This window comes from Phoca vitulina, unplaced genomic scaffold, assembly GCF_004348235.1.
Source record: "Phoca vitulina isolate PV1807 unplaced genomic scaffold, GSC_HSeal_1.0 scaffold24, whole genome shotgun sequence".
Classification (NCBI taxonomy): Eukaryota; Metazoa; Chordata; class Mammalia; order Carnivora; family Phocidae; genus Phoca; species Phoca vitulina.
Genome location: NW_022589727.1, coordinates 26798643 through 26813042, shown reverse-complemented (window position 1 = coordinate 26813042; position 14400 = coordinate 26798643). Strand labels below are relative to the sequence as shown.

At 39.1% G+C, this 14400-nt stretch overlaps 1 protein-coding gene across 1 annotated transcript in view; it reads left to right on the top strand.

Annotated features, from left to right (window-relative positions):
* The window catches only part of L3MBTL4 (L3MBTL histone methyl-lysine binding protein 4), a 488579-nt gene that overhangs the window by 106376 nt on the left and 367803 nt on the right, over nt 1-14400 (top strand). Inside the window, exon 4 of the mRNA XM_032421167.1 lies at nt 13100-13154. Coding sequence (XP_032277058.1) covers nt 13100-13154 — 55 coding nt within the window. The remainder of the gene's footprint in view (nt 1-13099; nt 13155-14400) is intronic.

Here is a 14400-nt window from a genome sequence, read left to right as displayed (position 1 = left end):
TAACTCTGTATTCATTAATAGCAGTGTAGATTTATTACCTTTATGAAATAATTAATTAGCTCAGACAGAAGCAAAGAATGTTAAAACTAGCAGGAACTTTGGAGAACATTTAGTCCAATCCCTTTATTTTATAGACAAGAGAAATTAGGTCCAGATAATATATGTCATTTGTTCGCAATTACATACTTTTGTAGGTGGGGTTGGGATTTGGCCTTAGGCCACCTTCTCCCAAATTCAGCATTTTTTCTGTTCTATTGTATGATATTAAAACCTCTTTTATTTACAAAATTGTCCAAAAAATGAGGTCAGTGTATCTTAAGAGAAACATAAATTTATTCTTATAAAATTGTGATCTTTCAGGTGTATGTCTACATATCTATAACCTTGATTCATCTAAAAAACATACGGACATAAGGAGTTTGGTAATTTAACTCCGAAGTGAGAGGTAATGTTATTTTTCAGAGGAGAAGTTTCTTCTATCTAGGCAGAATTTCAATAGCAAATAAAGAAGTGTGAACCAAACATCCTAATCTACTAACAGAGTGACAGATAGCATATATATTTCTTTTTATATTTGAATGATTCAGTGATTATAAAAATGCTTCAGTAACTGTTGTGCTCACATAATCAACTCTTGAATACTATTTCTTGTTACCATTTCAGTTTTTGCAGTAGAACCTTTATGAGAAGAGACTGGTGGTGTTTTGAATTATGTAAATTTCCTGTGTATTGAGTGGGTAAAAAGGGATGAAATTGGGGTAAAGAGCTGCCATAGAAAATTAGACCAATTCAGTTCATCATTTCACATGCAGTAGAACAGAGGTAGATGGGATTGGGTTATGGCTTTTCTCCTTCCACTCTCTGCCTGGTAAATGGTGCTGTGAGGCTCGTGCTGTGGTCCACAGACCTTCAGGAGTGGCATCAGCAGGGGCTTGTTGGAAACTGGTAATCTCAGGCACCATCCCAGACCTACAGAATCAGGGTCTGCATTTTAACAAGATACCCAGGCATTCATATGCATGTTAAATTTTGAGAAGTGCTGGATTATAGTTTTATCAGGATGCTATTATATTAATTGTATAAAGATATCCATGATATCTTTGGATGTGAAATTGGCCAGGTAGAAAAATACTTGAATTCATGCCTTCATTCAGCAAATATTTTTTGAGCTAGATTAGGTGCCAAGTTATGATTTGGGGATGAGAGATGGTTAAGATACTGTCTGCCTTCAGTGAGCTCATCCAAGTAGGTGAGACCAGTAAGATAGATGATGGTAGTGCAATGTGATAGGTACAATAATAGAGATTTGTATATGATATTTCCAGGCTTCAGTAGGTTACCTAATTTGCATGGGTGGAGAGGGGAGGAGGAAGTAGGAGCAAAGAAAGCTCCCCAAGTTAACTCCCAAAGAATAAGTAAGCATGTATTAGTTTTCTATTGCTGCTTAACAAATTACCCCCAACTTAGTGGCTTAAAACAGCTATTTATTATTACCTCACATTTTCCATAGGTCAGACATCAAGGCATGACTTAAATGGATTTTCTGCTTAGGGTCTCAAAGGGTAAAATCAAAGTGTTGGCCTGGCTGAGATCTTTTTTTGGGTTCAGTGGTCTCTTTCAAGCTCATGTGGTTGTCAACAGAATTCTGTTCTTTGTGGTTATAGGACTGAGGTTCCTGCTTTCTTGCTGGCTGTCAAGCAAGGGACAGTTTTGGCTCCAAGAGGCCCTGTAGTTCCTTGTCACGGGCCTTTCACAGCTTGGCAGCCTGCTCTTTCAAGGCCAGCAGGAGATCCTTTGGCTGTAGTCAGCTAAGGTGGAGTCATATATTGTAATGCCATCAAAGGACTTAGGATCTGCACTTTGCAACCTGGTGGAGGGAGATGTGGATCCGTTGGTCATCTTGTCTGTGAGACTGAGAGTGGTCTGGTCTGGTAGGTGTCAGAGTGAACAGGACAGGGGTGGGTAGGAGGGAAGCTCTGGAGAGCAGCAGGGATGGTTGCACACAAGAGGCAGGAAGGCAGGGAGGCAGAGGCTAGGCCAGAGTGGTGCAGGGAGAACACGCGAGTGCAGGGTTGTCACAGTAGAGGTGAGAATGTGATAAGGAGTGGGGGACAGCAGAGTACATTTAAGTCTTTATTCTTTCCTTAATCAGCCATTCAGTAGTACACCCCTATCAGATGATGGGTAGTCAGTGCATAAACACTGGACGTTGTGTTTCATTTGTGTCTAAAACCCACCACAGTTCCTGTTATATAATAATTGCTCAATAAACGTTATTTATTTATTTATTTATTTATTTATTTATTTATTTATTATTTTTAAAGATTTTATTTATTTATTTGAGAGGGAGAGAGCATAAGCAGAGGGGAGGAGCAGAGGGAGAGCCGGGAGCCTGATGTGGGACTTGATCCCAGGACCCCAAGATCATGACCTGAGCCAAAGGCAGCCGCTTAATCAACTGAGCCACCCAGGCACCCTCAATAAATGTTTTTTAAATAGGTAATTAATTTGGTTAGGGTTTTAAGATTCTTCTCTACTCTCCTCTCAGAATTCTTCTTTCATCAGAGATTCCATTCATTTGAGATATGTTTCTTCAGTCAGTAAACACAAATAGGTAGGCTAACTTAATTTTTATGAAGTCTGGATATATTCTTGGTGGTTTGAAATCTGGCAGAACACCTGACAGCTACCATGGGGAGCCACGTGTCACATGCTGCAATAAGGCTTTACCCATGGATCTAAATTCAGTAAGGAAGTTACGATTATCTCCAAATCACAGATTAGAAAACTGAGGCTCACAGAAATGAAATCACTTGCTCAGCATCACACCACTAGTAAGGTGGATTGGGGATTGGACCCTCAGATGCCTGACTCTAAAACTTGAACAGACAAGAACTCGCTTATTGTGTGTAAAACACTAAATAGCCTAAGGAATCATATTAAAATACAAGGTTGTCATAATTAAAACACTGTGTCAGTGTTAACTGAAAAGATAAGCTAAAGAAACAGAAGAGAAACACCAGAAGAAGGAGCAAATGCACATGGGAGTTTAGTATATAGTACACACAGGTTGGGACAGGTGAATAGCCACCTGGCGAAAATATTGGATATTTACTTCACATTATATCATGGCTCAAATTCAGATTTATCAAAGAGTCAAATGTAAGAAATAAACCATAAATGTAACAGACATAAACAAAGTACAAGGTTTTTATAATTTGGTAGTAGAAAAGGATTTTCTAACTATATTCAAATCTAGAAGACCTGAAAGAAAAGTTTGGTAATTTCCTTTCTTAAACAACAAAAATCTCTGCATATTAAAAAAATACCATAAAAAAGTAAAAAGGACAAATGACAAACTGGGAAAAAAAGAATAATGCATCTCATAATGTAGACAAAGGACTAATCTTCCTAATTTATCAAGACCCAAAGATGAGTAATCATTCCAACAGAAAATGGACCAAGGATGTAAAAAGATATTTCACAGAGGGGGGGCAGAGCAAGATGGCGGAGGAGTAGGAGACCTGGATTTCGTCTGGTCCCAGGAATTTAGCTGGATAGGGATCAAACCATTCTGAACACCTACAAACTCAACAGGAGATCAAAGAAAAGAATAGCAGCAACTCTCTGAACAGAAAAGTGACCACTTTCTGGAAGGTAGGATGTGCGGAGAAGTGAATCTGAGGTGATATTCGGGAAGATAGAAGGCGGGGGAGGGGGCCTCCGTTGGCCTCTACTGGCAAGTGATAGAGCCGCAGAGCACAAAATCGGAACTTTTAGAAATTTGCTCCGCTGAGGGACATCGCTCCAGTGGCTAAGCTGGGGGTGGAACCTTCGTGGGACAGTGTGGTCTCAGGACCGTCGGGGTCACAGAAAGACCAGGGGTGCCTGAATGTGGCAGAGCTCCCAGGTATCGGAGCGGGGAAGCCGGCTGCAGAGACGGAGCCAAGGCGCGGGCTCTTAGCTCAGGGTTGCCATAAACTGTGATTCGCGGCACAGTCGGGCCACTGCTCTTCCAGCAGTGACCCAACAAGCGGCAGATCCGGGGAGACTCCCCTTCCTCCCCCGGGAGGAGTGGCACGGGAGCGCACCGCAGGGATCTGCTGGGATTGGAGACTTCACATGGGGTCGGGTGCTAGAGATAGAAACGCTCGGTCACAGGCCGGTCACAGGCCGGGTGAGCACGGATTGCGGCCGGAGACCGGGGATACGGGAGTAATTGACTGCTTTTCTCTGGGTGCTCACTGAGGAGGGAGCCCCAAGTTCTCTGCTCCTCTGGGGCGGAGATTGGGAGGCTGCCATTTTCACTCTCGTCCTCCAAAGCTGTATGGAAAGCTTTCAGGGAACAAAAGCTCTCGAGAGCAAACCTGAGCAGATTACTTAGCCAGGACCTGGCAAGGGCGGGGCAATTCCGCCTTTGGCAAAGACGTTTGGGAACCACGGCAACAGGCCCCTCCCCCAGAAGATCAGCAAGAACAGCCAGCCAAGACCAAGTTTACCAATCAACGAGAATAGCAGAACTCCAGTGCTAGGGGAATACAGCACATAGAATTCATGGCTTTTATACCATGATTCTTTGGTCTTTCAAAGTTAATTTTTTTTTTAGTGTCTTTTTTTTCCTTTTTTGAATTTTTCTTTTTTCCTTTTTCAACCAACATCTTATCAATCCCTTTTTTTAAAAATATTTTTTATTTTTCATTTTAGAGTCATATTCTATCCCTTCATAGTAGTTACCCTTATTTTTGGTATATATATATAAGTTGTTCTCTCTTTAAAATTTTGAGATACAGTTTCTTCTAACAGATCAAAATATACCCTAAATCTCTAGTGGATAGCTTTGTTCTAGTCTCCTGCCTGATCACATTCTTTCCCTTTTTCTTTTTTTAAATTCTCTTCTTTCTTTTTTCAACCAACTTCTTATCTTATCAATTCCTTTTATAAAATCTTCTATAATTTTCATCTTTACAGTCATATTCCATCCCTTATCGTCTTAACCCTTATTTTTGTACATACATAAGTTTTTCTTTCTTCAAAATTTTGGGAGGCACTTTCTTCTAACAGACCAAAGTACGCCCAAAATCTAGTGTGTGGCACTGATCTATGCACAAGCCTGATCATATTTGATCATATTCTGTTTTTTTTTGTTTTGTTTTTGTTTGTTTTTATCTTTTTCTTTTTTTTTCTTTTTTTTCTTTTCCCTCAGTTTCAGGTCTTTACTTACTTGTTTAGTGTATATTTTCTGGGGACGTTGTTACCCTGTTAGCATTTTGTTCTCTCATTCATCTATTCTCCTCTGGACAAAATGACAGGACAGAAAAAATCACCTCAACAAAAAGAACAAGAGGCTGTACCAACTGTCAGGGACCTAATCATTACAGACATTAGTACGATGTCGGAACTAGAGTTTAGAATCATGATTTTAAAGATACTAGCTGGGCTTGAAAAAAGCATGGAAGTTATTAGAGAAACCCTTTCTGGAGAAATGAACTAAAATCTAACCAAGTTGAAATCAAAAAGGCTATTAATGAGGTGCGATAAAAAATGGAGGCTCCAATTGCTAGGATAAATGAGGCAGAAGAGAGAATTAGTGATATAGAAGACCAAATGATGGAAAATAAAGAAGCTGAGAAAAAGATAAAGAACAACTGGATCATGAGGGCAGAATTCGAGAGATAAGCGATACCATAAAACGAAACAATATTAGAATAATTGGGATCCCAGAAGAAGAAGAAAGAGAGAGAGGGGCAGAAGGTATATTGGAGCAAATTATAGCAGAGAACTTCCCTAATTTGGGGAAGGAAACAGGCATCAAAATCCAGGAGGCACAGAAAACTCCTCTCAAAATCAATAAAGATAGGTCAATACCCCGACATCTAATAGTAAAACTTATGAGTCTCAGAGACAAAGAGAAAATCCTGAAAGCAGCTCGGGAGAAGAGGTATGTAACCTACAATGGTAGAAATATTAGATTGGCAACAGACCTATCCACAGAGACCTGGCAGGCCAGAAAGGACTGGCATGATATATTCAGAGCACTAAACGAGAAAAATATGCAGCCAAGAATACTATATCCAGCTAGGCTGTCATTGAAAATAGAAGGAGAGATAAAAAGCTTCCAGGACAAACAAAACTAAAGGAATTTGCAAACACGAAACCAGCCCTACAAGAAATATTGAAAGGGGTCCTCTAAGCAAAGAGAGAGCCTAAAAGCAACATAGATCAGAAAGGAACGCAGACAATATACAGTAACAGTCACCTTACAGGCAATACAATGGCACTAAATTCCTATCTTTCAATAGTTACCCTGAATGTACATGGGCTAAATGCCCCAAACAAAAGACACAGGCTATCAGATTGGATAAAAAAACAAGACCCATCAATATGCTGTCTGCAAGAGACTCATTTTAGACCCAAAGACACCCCCAGATTGAAAGTGAAGGGGTGGAAAACCATTTACCATGCTAATGGACACCAAGAGAAAGCTGGGGTGGCAATCCTTACATCAGACAAATTAGATTTTAAACCAAAGACTGTAATAAGAGATGAGGAAGGACACTATATCCTACTTAAAGGGTCTATCCAACAAGAAGATCTAACAATTGTAAATATCTATGCCCCTAACATGGGAACAGCCAATTATATAAGGCAGTTAATAACGAAAGCAAAGAAACACATCGACAACAATAAAATAATAGTGGGGGACTTTAACACCCCCCTCACTGAAATGGACAGATCATCTAAGCAAAAGATCAACAAGGAAATAAAGACTTTAAATGACACACTGGACCAAATGGACTTCACAGATATATTCAGAACGTTCCATCCCAAAGCAACAGAATACACATTCTTCTCTAGTGCCCATGGAACATTCTCCAGAATAGATCACATCCTAGGTCACAAATCAGGTCTCAACCGGTACCAAAAGATTGGGATCATTCCCTGCCTATTTTCAGACCACAATGCTTTGAAGCTAGAACTCAATCACAAGAGGAAAGTTGGAAAGAACTCAAATACATGGAGGCTCAAGAGCATCCTACTAAAGAATGAATAGGTCAACCCGGAAATTAAAGAAGAATTAAAAAAATTCATGGAAACAAATGAAAATGAAAACACAACTGTTCAAAATCTTTGGGATACAGCAGAGGCAGTCCCAAGAGGAAGGTATATAGCAATACAAGCCTTTCTCAAGAAACAAGAAAGGTCTCAAGTACACAACCTAAACCTACACCTAAGGGAGCTGGAGAAAGAACAGCAAATAAAGGCTAAACCCAGCAGGAGAAGAGAAATAATAAAGATCAGAGCAGAAATCAATGAAATAGAAACCAAAAGAACAGTAGAACAGATCAACGAAACTAGGAGCTGGTTCTTTGAAAGAATTAACAAGATTGATAAACCCCTGGCCAGACTTACCAAAAAGAAAAGAGAAATGACCCAAATAAATAAAATTATGAATGAAGGAAGAGAGATCACAACCAACACCAAAGAAATACAAACAATTATAAGAACATATTATGAGCAACTCTATGCCAGCAAATTAGATAATCTGGAAGAAATGGATGCATTCCTAGAGATGTATCAACTACCAAAACTGAACCAGGAAGAAATAGAAAACCTGAACAGACCCATAACCACTAAGGAAATTGAAGCAGTCATCAAAAATCTCCCAACAAACAAGGGCCCAGGGCCAGATGGCTTCCCAGGGGAATTCTGCCAAACATTGAAAGAAGAATTAATACCTATCCTTCTGAAACTGTTCCAAAAAATAGAAATGGAAGGAAAACTTCCAAACTCGTTTTATGAGGCCACCATTACCTTGATCCCAAAACCAGACAAAGACCCCATCAAAAAGGAGAATTACAGACCAATATCCTTGATGAACATGGATGCAAAAATTCTCACCAAAATACTAGCCAATAGGATCCAACAATACATTAAAAAGATTACTCACCACGACCAAGTGGGATTTATCCCTGGGCTGCAAGGTTGGTTCAACATCCGCAAATCAATCAATGTGATACAATATATTAATAAAAGAAAGAACAAGAACCATATGATCCTCTCAATAGATGCAGAAAAAGCATTTAAGAAAGTAAAGCATCCTTTCTTGATCAAAACTCTTCAGAGTATAGGGATAGAGGGTACATACCTCAATATCATAAAAGCCATCTATGAAAAACCCACAGCAAATATCATTCTCAATGGGGAAAAACTGAGAGCTTTCCCCCTAAGGTCAGGAACACGGCAGGGATGTCCACTATCACCACTGTTATTCAGCATAGTATTAGAAGTCCTAGGCACAGCAATCAGACAACAAAAAGAAATCAAAGGCATCCAAATCAGCAAAGAAGCAGTCAAACTCTCACTCTCTGCAGATGATATGATACTTTATGTGGAAAACCCAAAAGACTCCACCCCAAAACTGCTAGAACTCATAGAGGAATTCAGTCAAGTGGCAGGATATAAAATCAATGCACAGAAATCAGTGGCATTCCTATACACCAACAACAAGACAGAAGAAAGAGAAATTAAGGAGTCGATCCCATTTACAATTGCACCCAAAACCATAAGATACCTAGGAATAAATCTAACCCAAGAGGCAAAGAATCTGTACTCAGAAAACTATAAAATACTCATGAGAGAAATGGAGGAAGACACGAAGAAATGGAAAAACGTTCCATGCTCATGGATTGGAAGAGCAAATATTGTGAAGATGTCAATGCTACCTAGAGCAATCTACACATTCAATGCAATCCCCATCAAAATACCATCCACTTTTTTCAAAGAAATGGAACAAATAATTCTAAAATTTGTATGGAACCAGAAAAGTCCCTGAATAGCCAAAGGAATGTTGAAAAAGAAAAGCAAAGCTGGTGGCATCACAATTCCGGACTTACAGCTCTATTACAACGCTGTCATCATCAAGACAGTATGGTACTGGCACAAAAACAGACATATAGATCAATGGAACAGAATAGAGAGCCCAGAAATGGACCCTCAACTCTATGGTCAACTAATCTTTGACAAAGCAGGAAAGAATGTCCAATGGAAAAAAGACAGTCTCTTCAACAAATGGTGTTGGGAAAATTGGACAGCCCCATGAAGAAGAATGAAACTGGACTATTTCCTTACACCACACACAAAAATAGACTCCAAATGGTTGAAAGACCTCAATGTGAGACAGGAGTCCATCAAAATCCTAGAGGAGAACAGAGGCAGCAACCTCTTCGACCTCAGCCGCAGCAACTTCTTCCTAGAAACATCGCCAAAGGCAAGGGAAGCAAGGGCAAAAATGAACTATTGGGACCTCATCAAGATAAATAGCTTTTGCACAGCAAAAGAAACAGTCAACAAAACCACAAGACAACCGACAGAATGGGAGAAGATATTTGCAAATGACATATCAGATAAAGGGCTAGTATCCAAAATCTAAAAAGAACTTATCAAACTCAACACCCAAAGAACAAATGATCCAATCAAGAAATGGGCAGAAGACATGAACAGACATTTTTCCAAAGAAGACATCCAAATGGCCAACAGACACATGAAAAAGTGCTCAACATCGTTCGGCATCAGGGAAATCCAAATCAAAACCTCTGAGATATGACCTCACACCAGTCAGAATGGCTAAAATTAATAAGTCAGGAACCGACAGATGTTGGCTGGATGTGGAGAAAGGGGAACCCTCCTACACTGTTGGTGGGAATGCAAGCTGGTGCAACCACTTTGGAAAACAGTATGGAGGTTCCTCAAAAGTTGAAAATAGAGCTACCATATGATCCAGCAATTGCACTACTGGGTATTTACCCCAAAGATACAAATGTAGGGATCTGAAGGGGTACGTGCACCCCGATGTTTATAGCAGCAATGTCCACAATAGCCAAACTGTGGAAAGAGCTAAGATGTGCCTAGACAGATGAATGGATAAAGTAGAAGTGGTATATATATACAATGGAATATTATGCAGCCATCAAAAGGAATGAGATCTTGCCATTTGCAACGACGTAGATGGAACTGGAGAGTGTTATGCTGAGCGAAATAAGTCAATCAGAGAAAGACATGTATCATATGACCTCACTGATATGAGGAATTCTTAATCTCAGGAAACAAACTGAGGGTTGCTGGAGTGGTGGGGGGTGGGAGGGATGGGGTGGCTGGGTGATAGACATTGGGGAGGATATGTGCTATGGTGAACGCTGTGAATTGTGTAAGACTGTTGAATCACTGATCTGTACCTCTGAAACAAATAATATATGTGTAAAAAAAAAGAAGAAGATAGTAGGAGGGGAAGAATGAAGGGGGGGAATCGGAGGCGGAGATGAACCATGAGAGATGATGGACTCTGAAAAACAAACTGAGGGTTCTAGCGGGTAGGGGGCTGGGGGGATGGGTTAGCCTGGTGATGGGTATTAAAGAGGGCACGTTCTGCATGGAATCCTGGGTGTTATACACAAACGATGAATCGTGGAACACTACATCAAACCTAATGATGTAATGTATGGTGATTAACATAACATAATAATTAAAATAAATAAATAAAATAGCAACCATTAAAAAAAAACATGTTTCAGAGAAAAGGAAATACAAGTGGCTTTTAAATACACAAAGTAATCTTCAGTTTTGTCCTAATGAAACAAATGAAATTAAAACTATAGTAAGATATTTTTCACTCACCATCTTGGCAAAAATCCAAAAATTTGATAACACACCCTGTTGACCGGCTATAGGAACACAGGCTCTGATCCAAGGCTTGTGGGATTATTGAGTGGGGCAGCTCATGTGGGGATTAGCAGCAGAAAAATATGAGTCTCTGTTGACCAGCAGTTTCTCTTCTTTTTTTTTTTTTTTTAAGATTTATTTATTTATTTGAGAGGCAGTGAGCAAGCATGAGCAGGGGGAGGGGCAGAGAGAGAATCTCAAGCAGACTCCATGCTGGGTGCAAAACTCAGTGCGGGGCTCCATCTCATGAGCCTGAGATCACAGCCTGAGCCGAAACTAAGGGTCAGACACCAAACTGACTAAGCCACCCAGGCACCCCCTGGCAGTTTGACTTCTGAGAAGTCATTCCATAGATAGCCTTGCACATATGCAAAATGGCATACATGCTAGTTTTTCACTGTAGCATTATATGACTGGAAGAAAAGATTAGAAACAACCGAAACATCCATACATATGGAACCAGTTAAGTAAATCATGAAATATCCATTCACTGTAATATTGTGCAGTTGTGAGGAAAGAACGAGAATGCTCTTCATAACCTGATAAAGATCTCTGAGGTATTTTGTGAAAATGAGAAGAGAGGTAGAAAACAGTATTATGTGCTACCTTTGTGCATCAGAGCAAGAAAATAAGATTATATATTCATGTTCCTTTGTATTTTTATAAAGTAAACCTTGCAAGGACATACTAGAGTCTAATGACAGTGATTACTGGGTGGAGGTACTGAGTTGGTCAGTTGGAGGAGGATGGGTGGGGAAGTTTTCACTGTACCACTTCTTTCTATGTATATTTTTACCTTGAACCATCCAAATTCAAAAAACAAATGATATGTATAGAAAGACACCAAGCTAAGGCATCTCAAGGAATCTATCACAATCAATTGTATATGGCTGTATCGGCAAGTGGTTGCCTGGTGTCTTACCCATCAATAAAGAAACATTAATCACATATCTTAATATATGTGGATTACTTGTTTATTTGAAAATTGTATGATTTACTATTACACAAATTGTATTTTGTACCTCAAAGCCACAGACCAAAAAGAAACTAAGACTGTATAATATAAAAATGAAATTAACAGTATTTATTTTAACAGTTACAAACAAGTTTGCTCTCATTAAAATGTTAATATACATCATCCTTTTTTGAAAGCTTGATTCAGAGCTTTATGTTGCTGTTATCTGAAGTCTGTTTTTTAGGTTCAGTGGTAATGGTTGTCATAGCCAGGATGACTGAGTATCCTGTTTGTCTAGAACTTAGGGGTTCCCCACACATGGGACCTTAGTGCTATGACTGACTAGGTCAGTCTGGGGAAAACTGGGGCAGTCAGGCACACTTGTCGTAGCTTAAGATCTATCCCCAAGATATATAGGACTAACTTGAAGAAATGATCGTTCGCCAAACCTACTAAGTCATGACACTCATTTCTCAGCATCTCCCATCAATTATGTGAAGGTTTTTGTGTATTTCATCTGCTGAATTTTCATCTTCTCTGATGACAATCAGTTTTTCTTGGGAACCAATCAAAAATATTGCATATTTATATTTCAAAAAGTGAGTTCAAAGCCCTCTGAAATCCTTCATTTGGAGGATTTTGAAATTGGGAAACTGTTCCCGAATGTTTTAAATGTATAATTGCGAGAGTTTGTGTAGGGGGCATACATTGTTTATGGCCACAAAATTATTTAAATGAAACCCATTTCTGGATACCCATTAACAAATGCTCTTTGCTACTGTGAGTATCTTTCAAAAAGAAGTTATCCCCTTAGTCTTTGTTAGGTGGTCAGCCTTCCTTCCAGAGTTGCTACAAGAGTGTGTCTGATGAATTGCTTGCTCCTTAGAGAGAAGCTCTGCCATGTTCTTGTTGGGCGCTTGTGCTGTTTGTCATATTCAGTCTGTGTTTTTTTTCAGAGGAATCTTTGAAGTCCGTTGTCCCTTCTCTGCAGGTCAGTTTGGCTAAGATTAGATAGTGTAATATTGACTGACCTTAATAAACTGTCCTAGATGCCAGTAGGCTGAAGGACGTTGGAGAGCTTGGCTCTGGTGTGGACTTGCCTCTTCCATCAGCCTGCCTCTGGCATGACTGCCACCCCAGGCAGCAGAGGGGCGCCCTTATCAACTTCGGTAGTAACTGTTATTGAACCTTAGTCTCTCTCCTATTTTAGCCAACAAAGAATTAAGACAGTAATAAAGGATTCCTCCCACGTCCAAATGATCATTGCATGCCCCCTGGAGTTTGCACACCCACCCGAGGGCACTGGCAGCTGATGTATTGTCCCTGTCTTTCCAGTGTTTTTCATGGCTTGGCTTCCTGCACACAGAAAAGTTTGTTTCCGGTGTGTTATCCAGAAATATGGTCTAAGCCATGTTTTCTGTGTTCTAGGAGCAAGCTGAGGAAGAAAAGAAGCCCAGGGATGGTGCAACCCCGTTGAGTCACGGTAATCATCACCATCTTTTACAGTTTTAGTACACAATGAATAACTTTTAAATGAAGTTTTTATCAGATAGCTTTAGTCGTTTTAGGTTTATTAATTTAAGTCTATAATCATAATATCATTTATTGACATTGTGTTAGATTCTCTTCTGTGGACTTTATCAGTCATCTAGGATTTCCGAATAGGTACATCAAGAAAAATTCTGAAGCTCTGACCTCATTTATTTGCCTTTTAAAATGTTTTAAGTAAAACAACTTCTGATTTGTAAACCTTCCCTGAGAACAAGACAATAAGAGATGCTACTTAGTTTATTATAATTCTTTGCTTGAGCTCTTCTCAGAGTAGTTTATTGCATTTGTGCTCTTCCATTGAAGTCATGTTTTAGAGGAGATTGTACATTTGCTCTAAAATGAATATCCCTCATTCTGGTTATTAATACACCAATAAGTTTTAGATAAGAACTTTTTAATATTGAGCTAATTTGCTGATGTTTTAAATTTTTTATTTATTTATTTATTTATTAAGAGAGCACAAGTGGGGGAACTGGCAGAGGGAGAGGGAGAGAGAGAACCTTAAGCAGGCTCCATGCCCAGCACGGAGCCTAACACAGGGCTTGATCTCCCAACCGTGAGATCATGACCTGAGCCAAAATCAAGAGTTGAATGCTTAACTGACTGAGCCACTCAGGCACCCTTCTGATGTTTTAAACTTAAATCAACAAATGCAGATGATATTTTCCTGGAATATCTATTCCATTATTTTATGATTATTGCTACACAAGTAGACAACTGTTATTAAATTTTCTGTAAAATGTAGTTGAATGTCCCAACATTTATGCTACTCTCCAAGGGAAGGAAGCATATACATTTGATAAATCTTTTCTAATGATATTTTAAAAGTATCTTAAATATTTGTTGAATAAGTTTTTTTTAATAAACAATGGAAACAACTAAAAATACCTTGAAAAAAAACGATAAGCAAAATTTGAGGTTTTTAAAGACCATTTTATATTGCTTAGTTTTGGGACAAAATATTGAAAATTTGTGATCTTCCATCTAAATGCTTTTAAAATAAAAGTTGTTTTCTGCTATAAGCAAAATATGCTGCTTTAAATTCTTTTCTTCTCTTGCTGTCAGCCAGTCCCATCATGTTCTTTGCTGAAAAAGCAAAATAGAATGCAGTAATTTGGTAATTATGTAACTTGATGTTCAGCTCCATTGAAATACACTTTAGTTATGCAACACTGGAA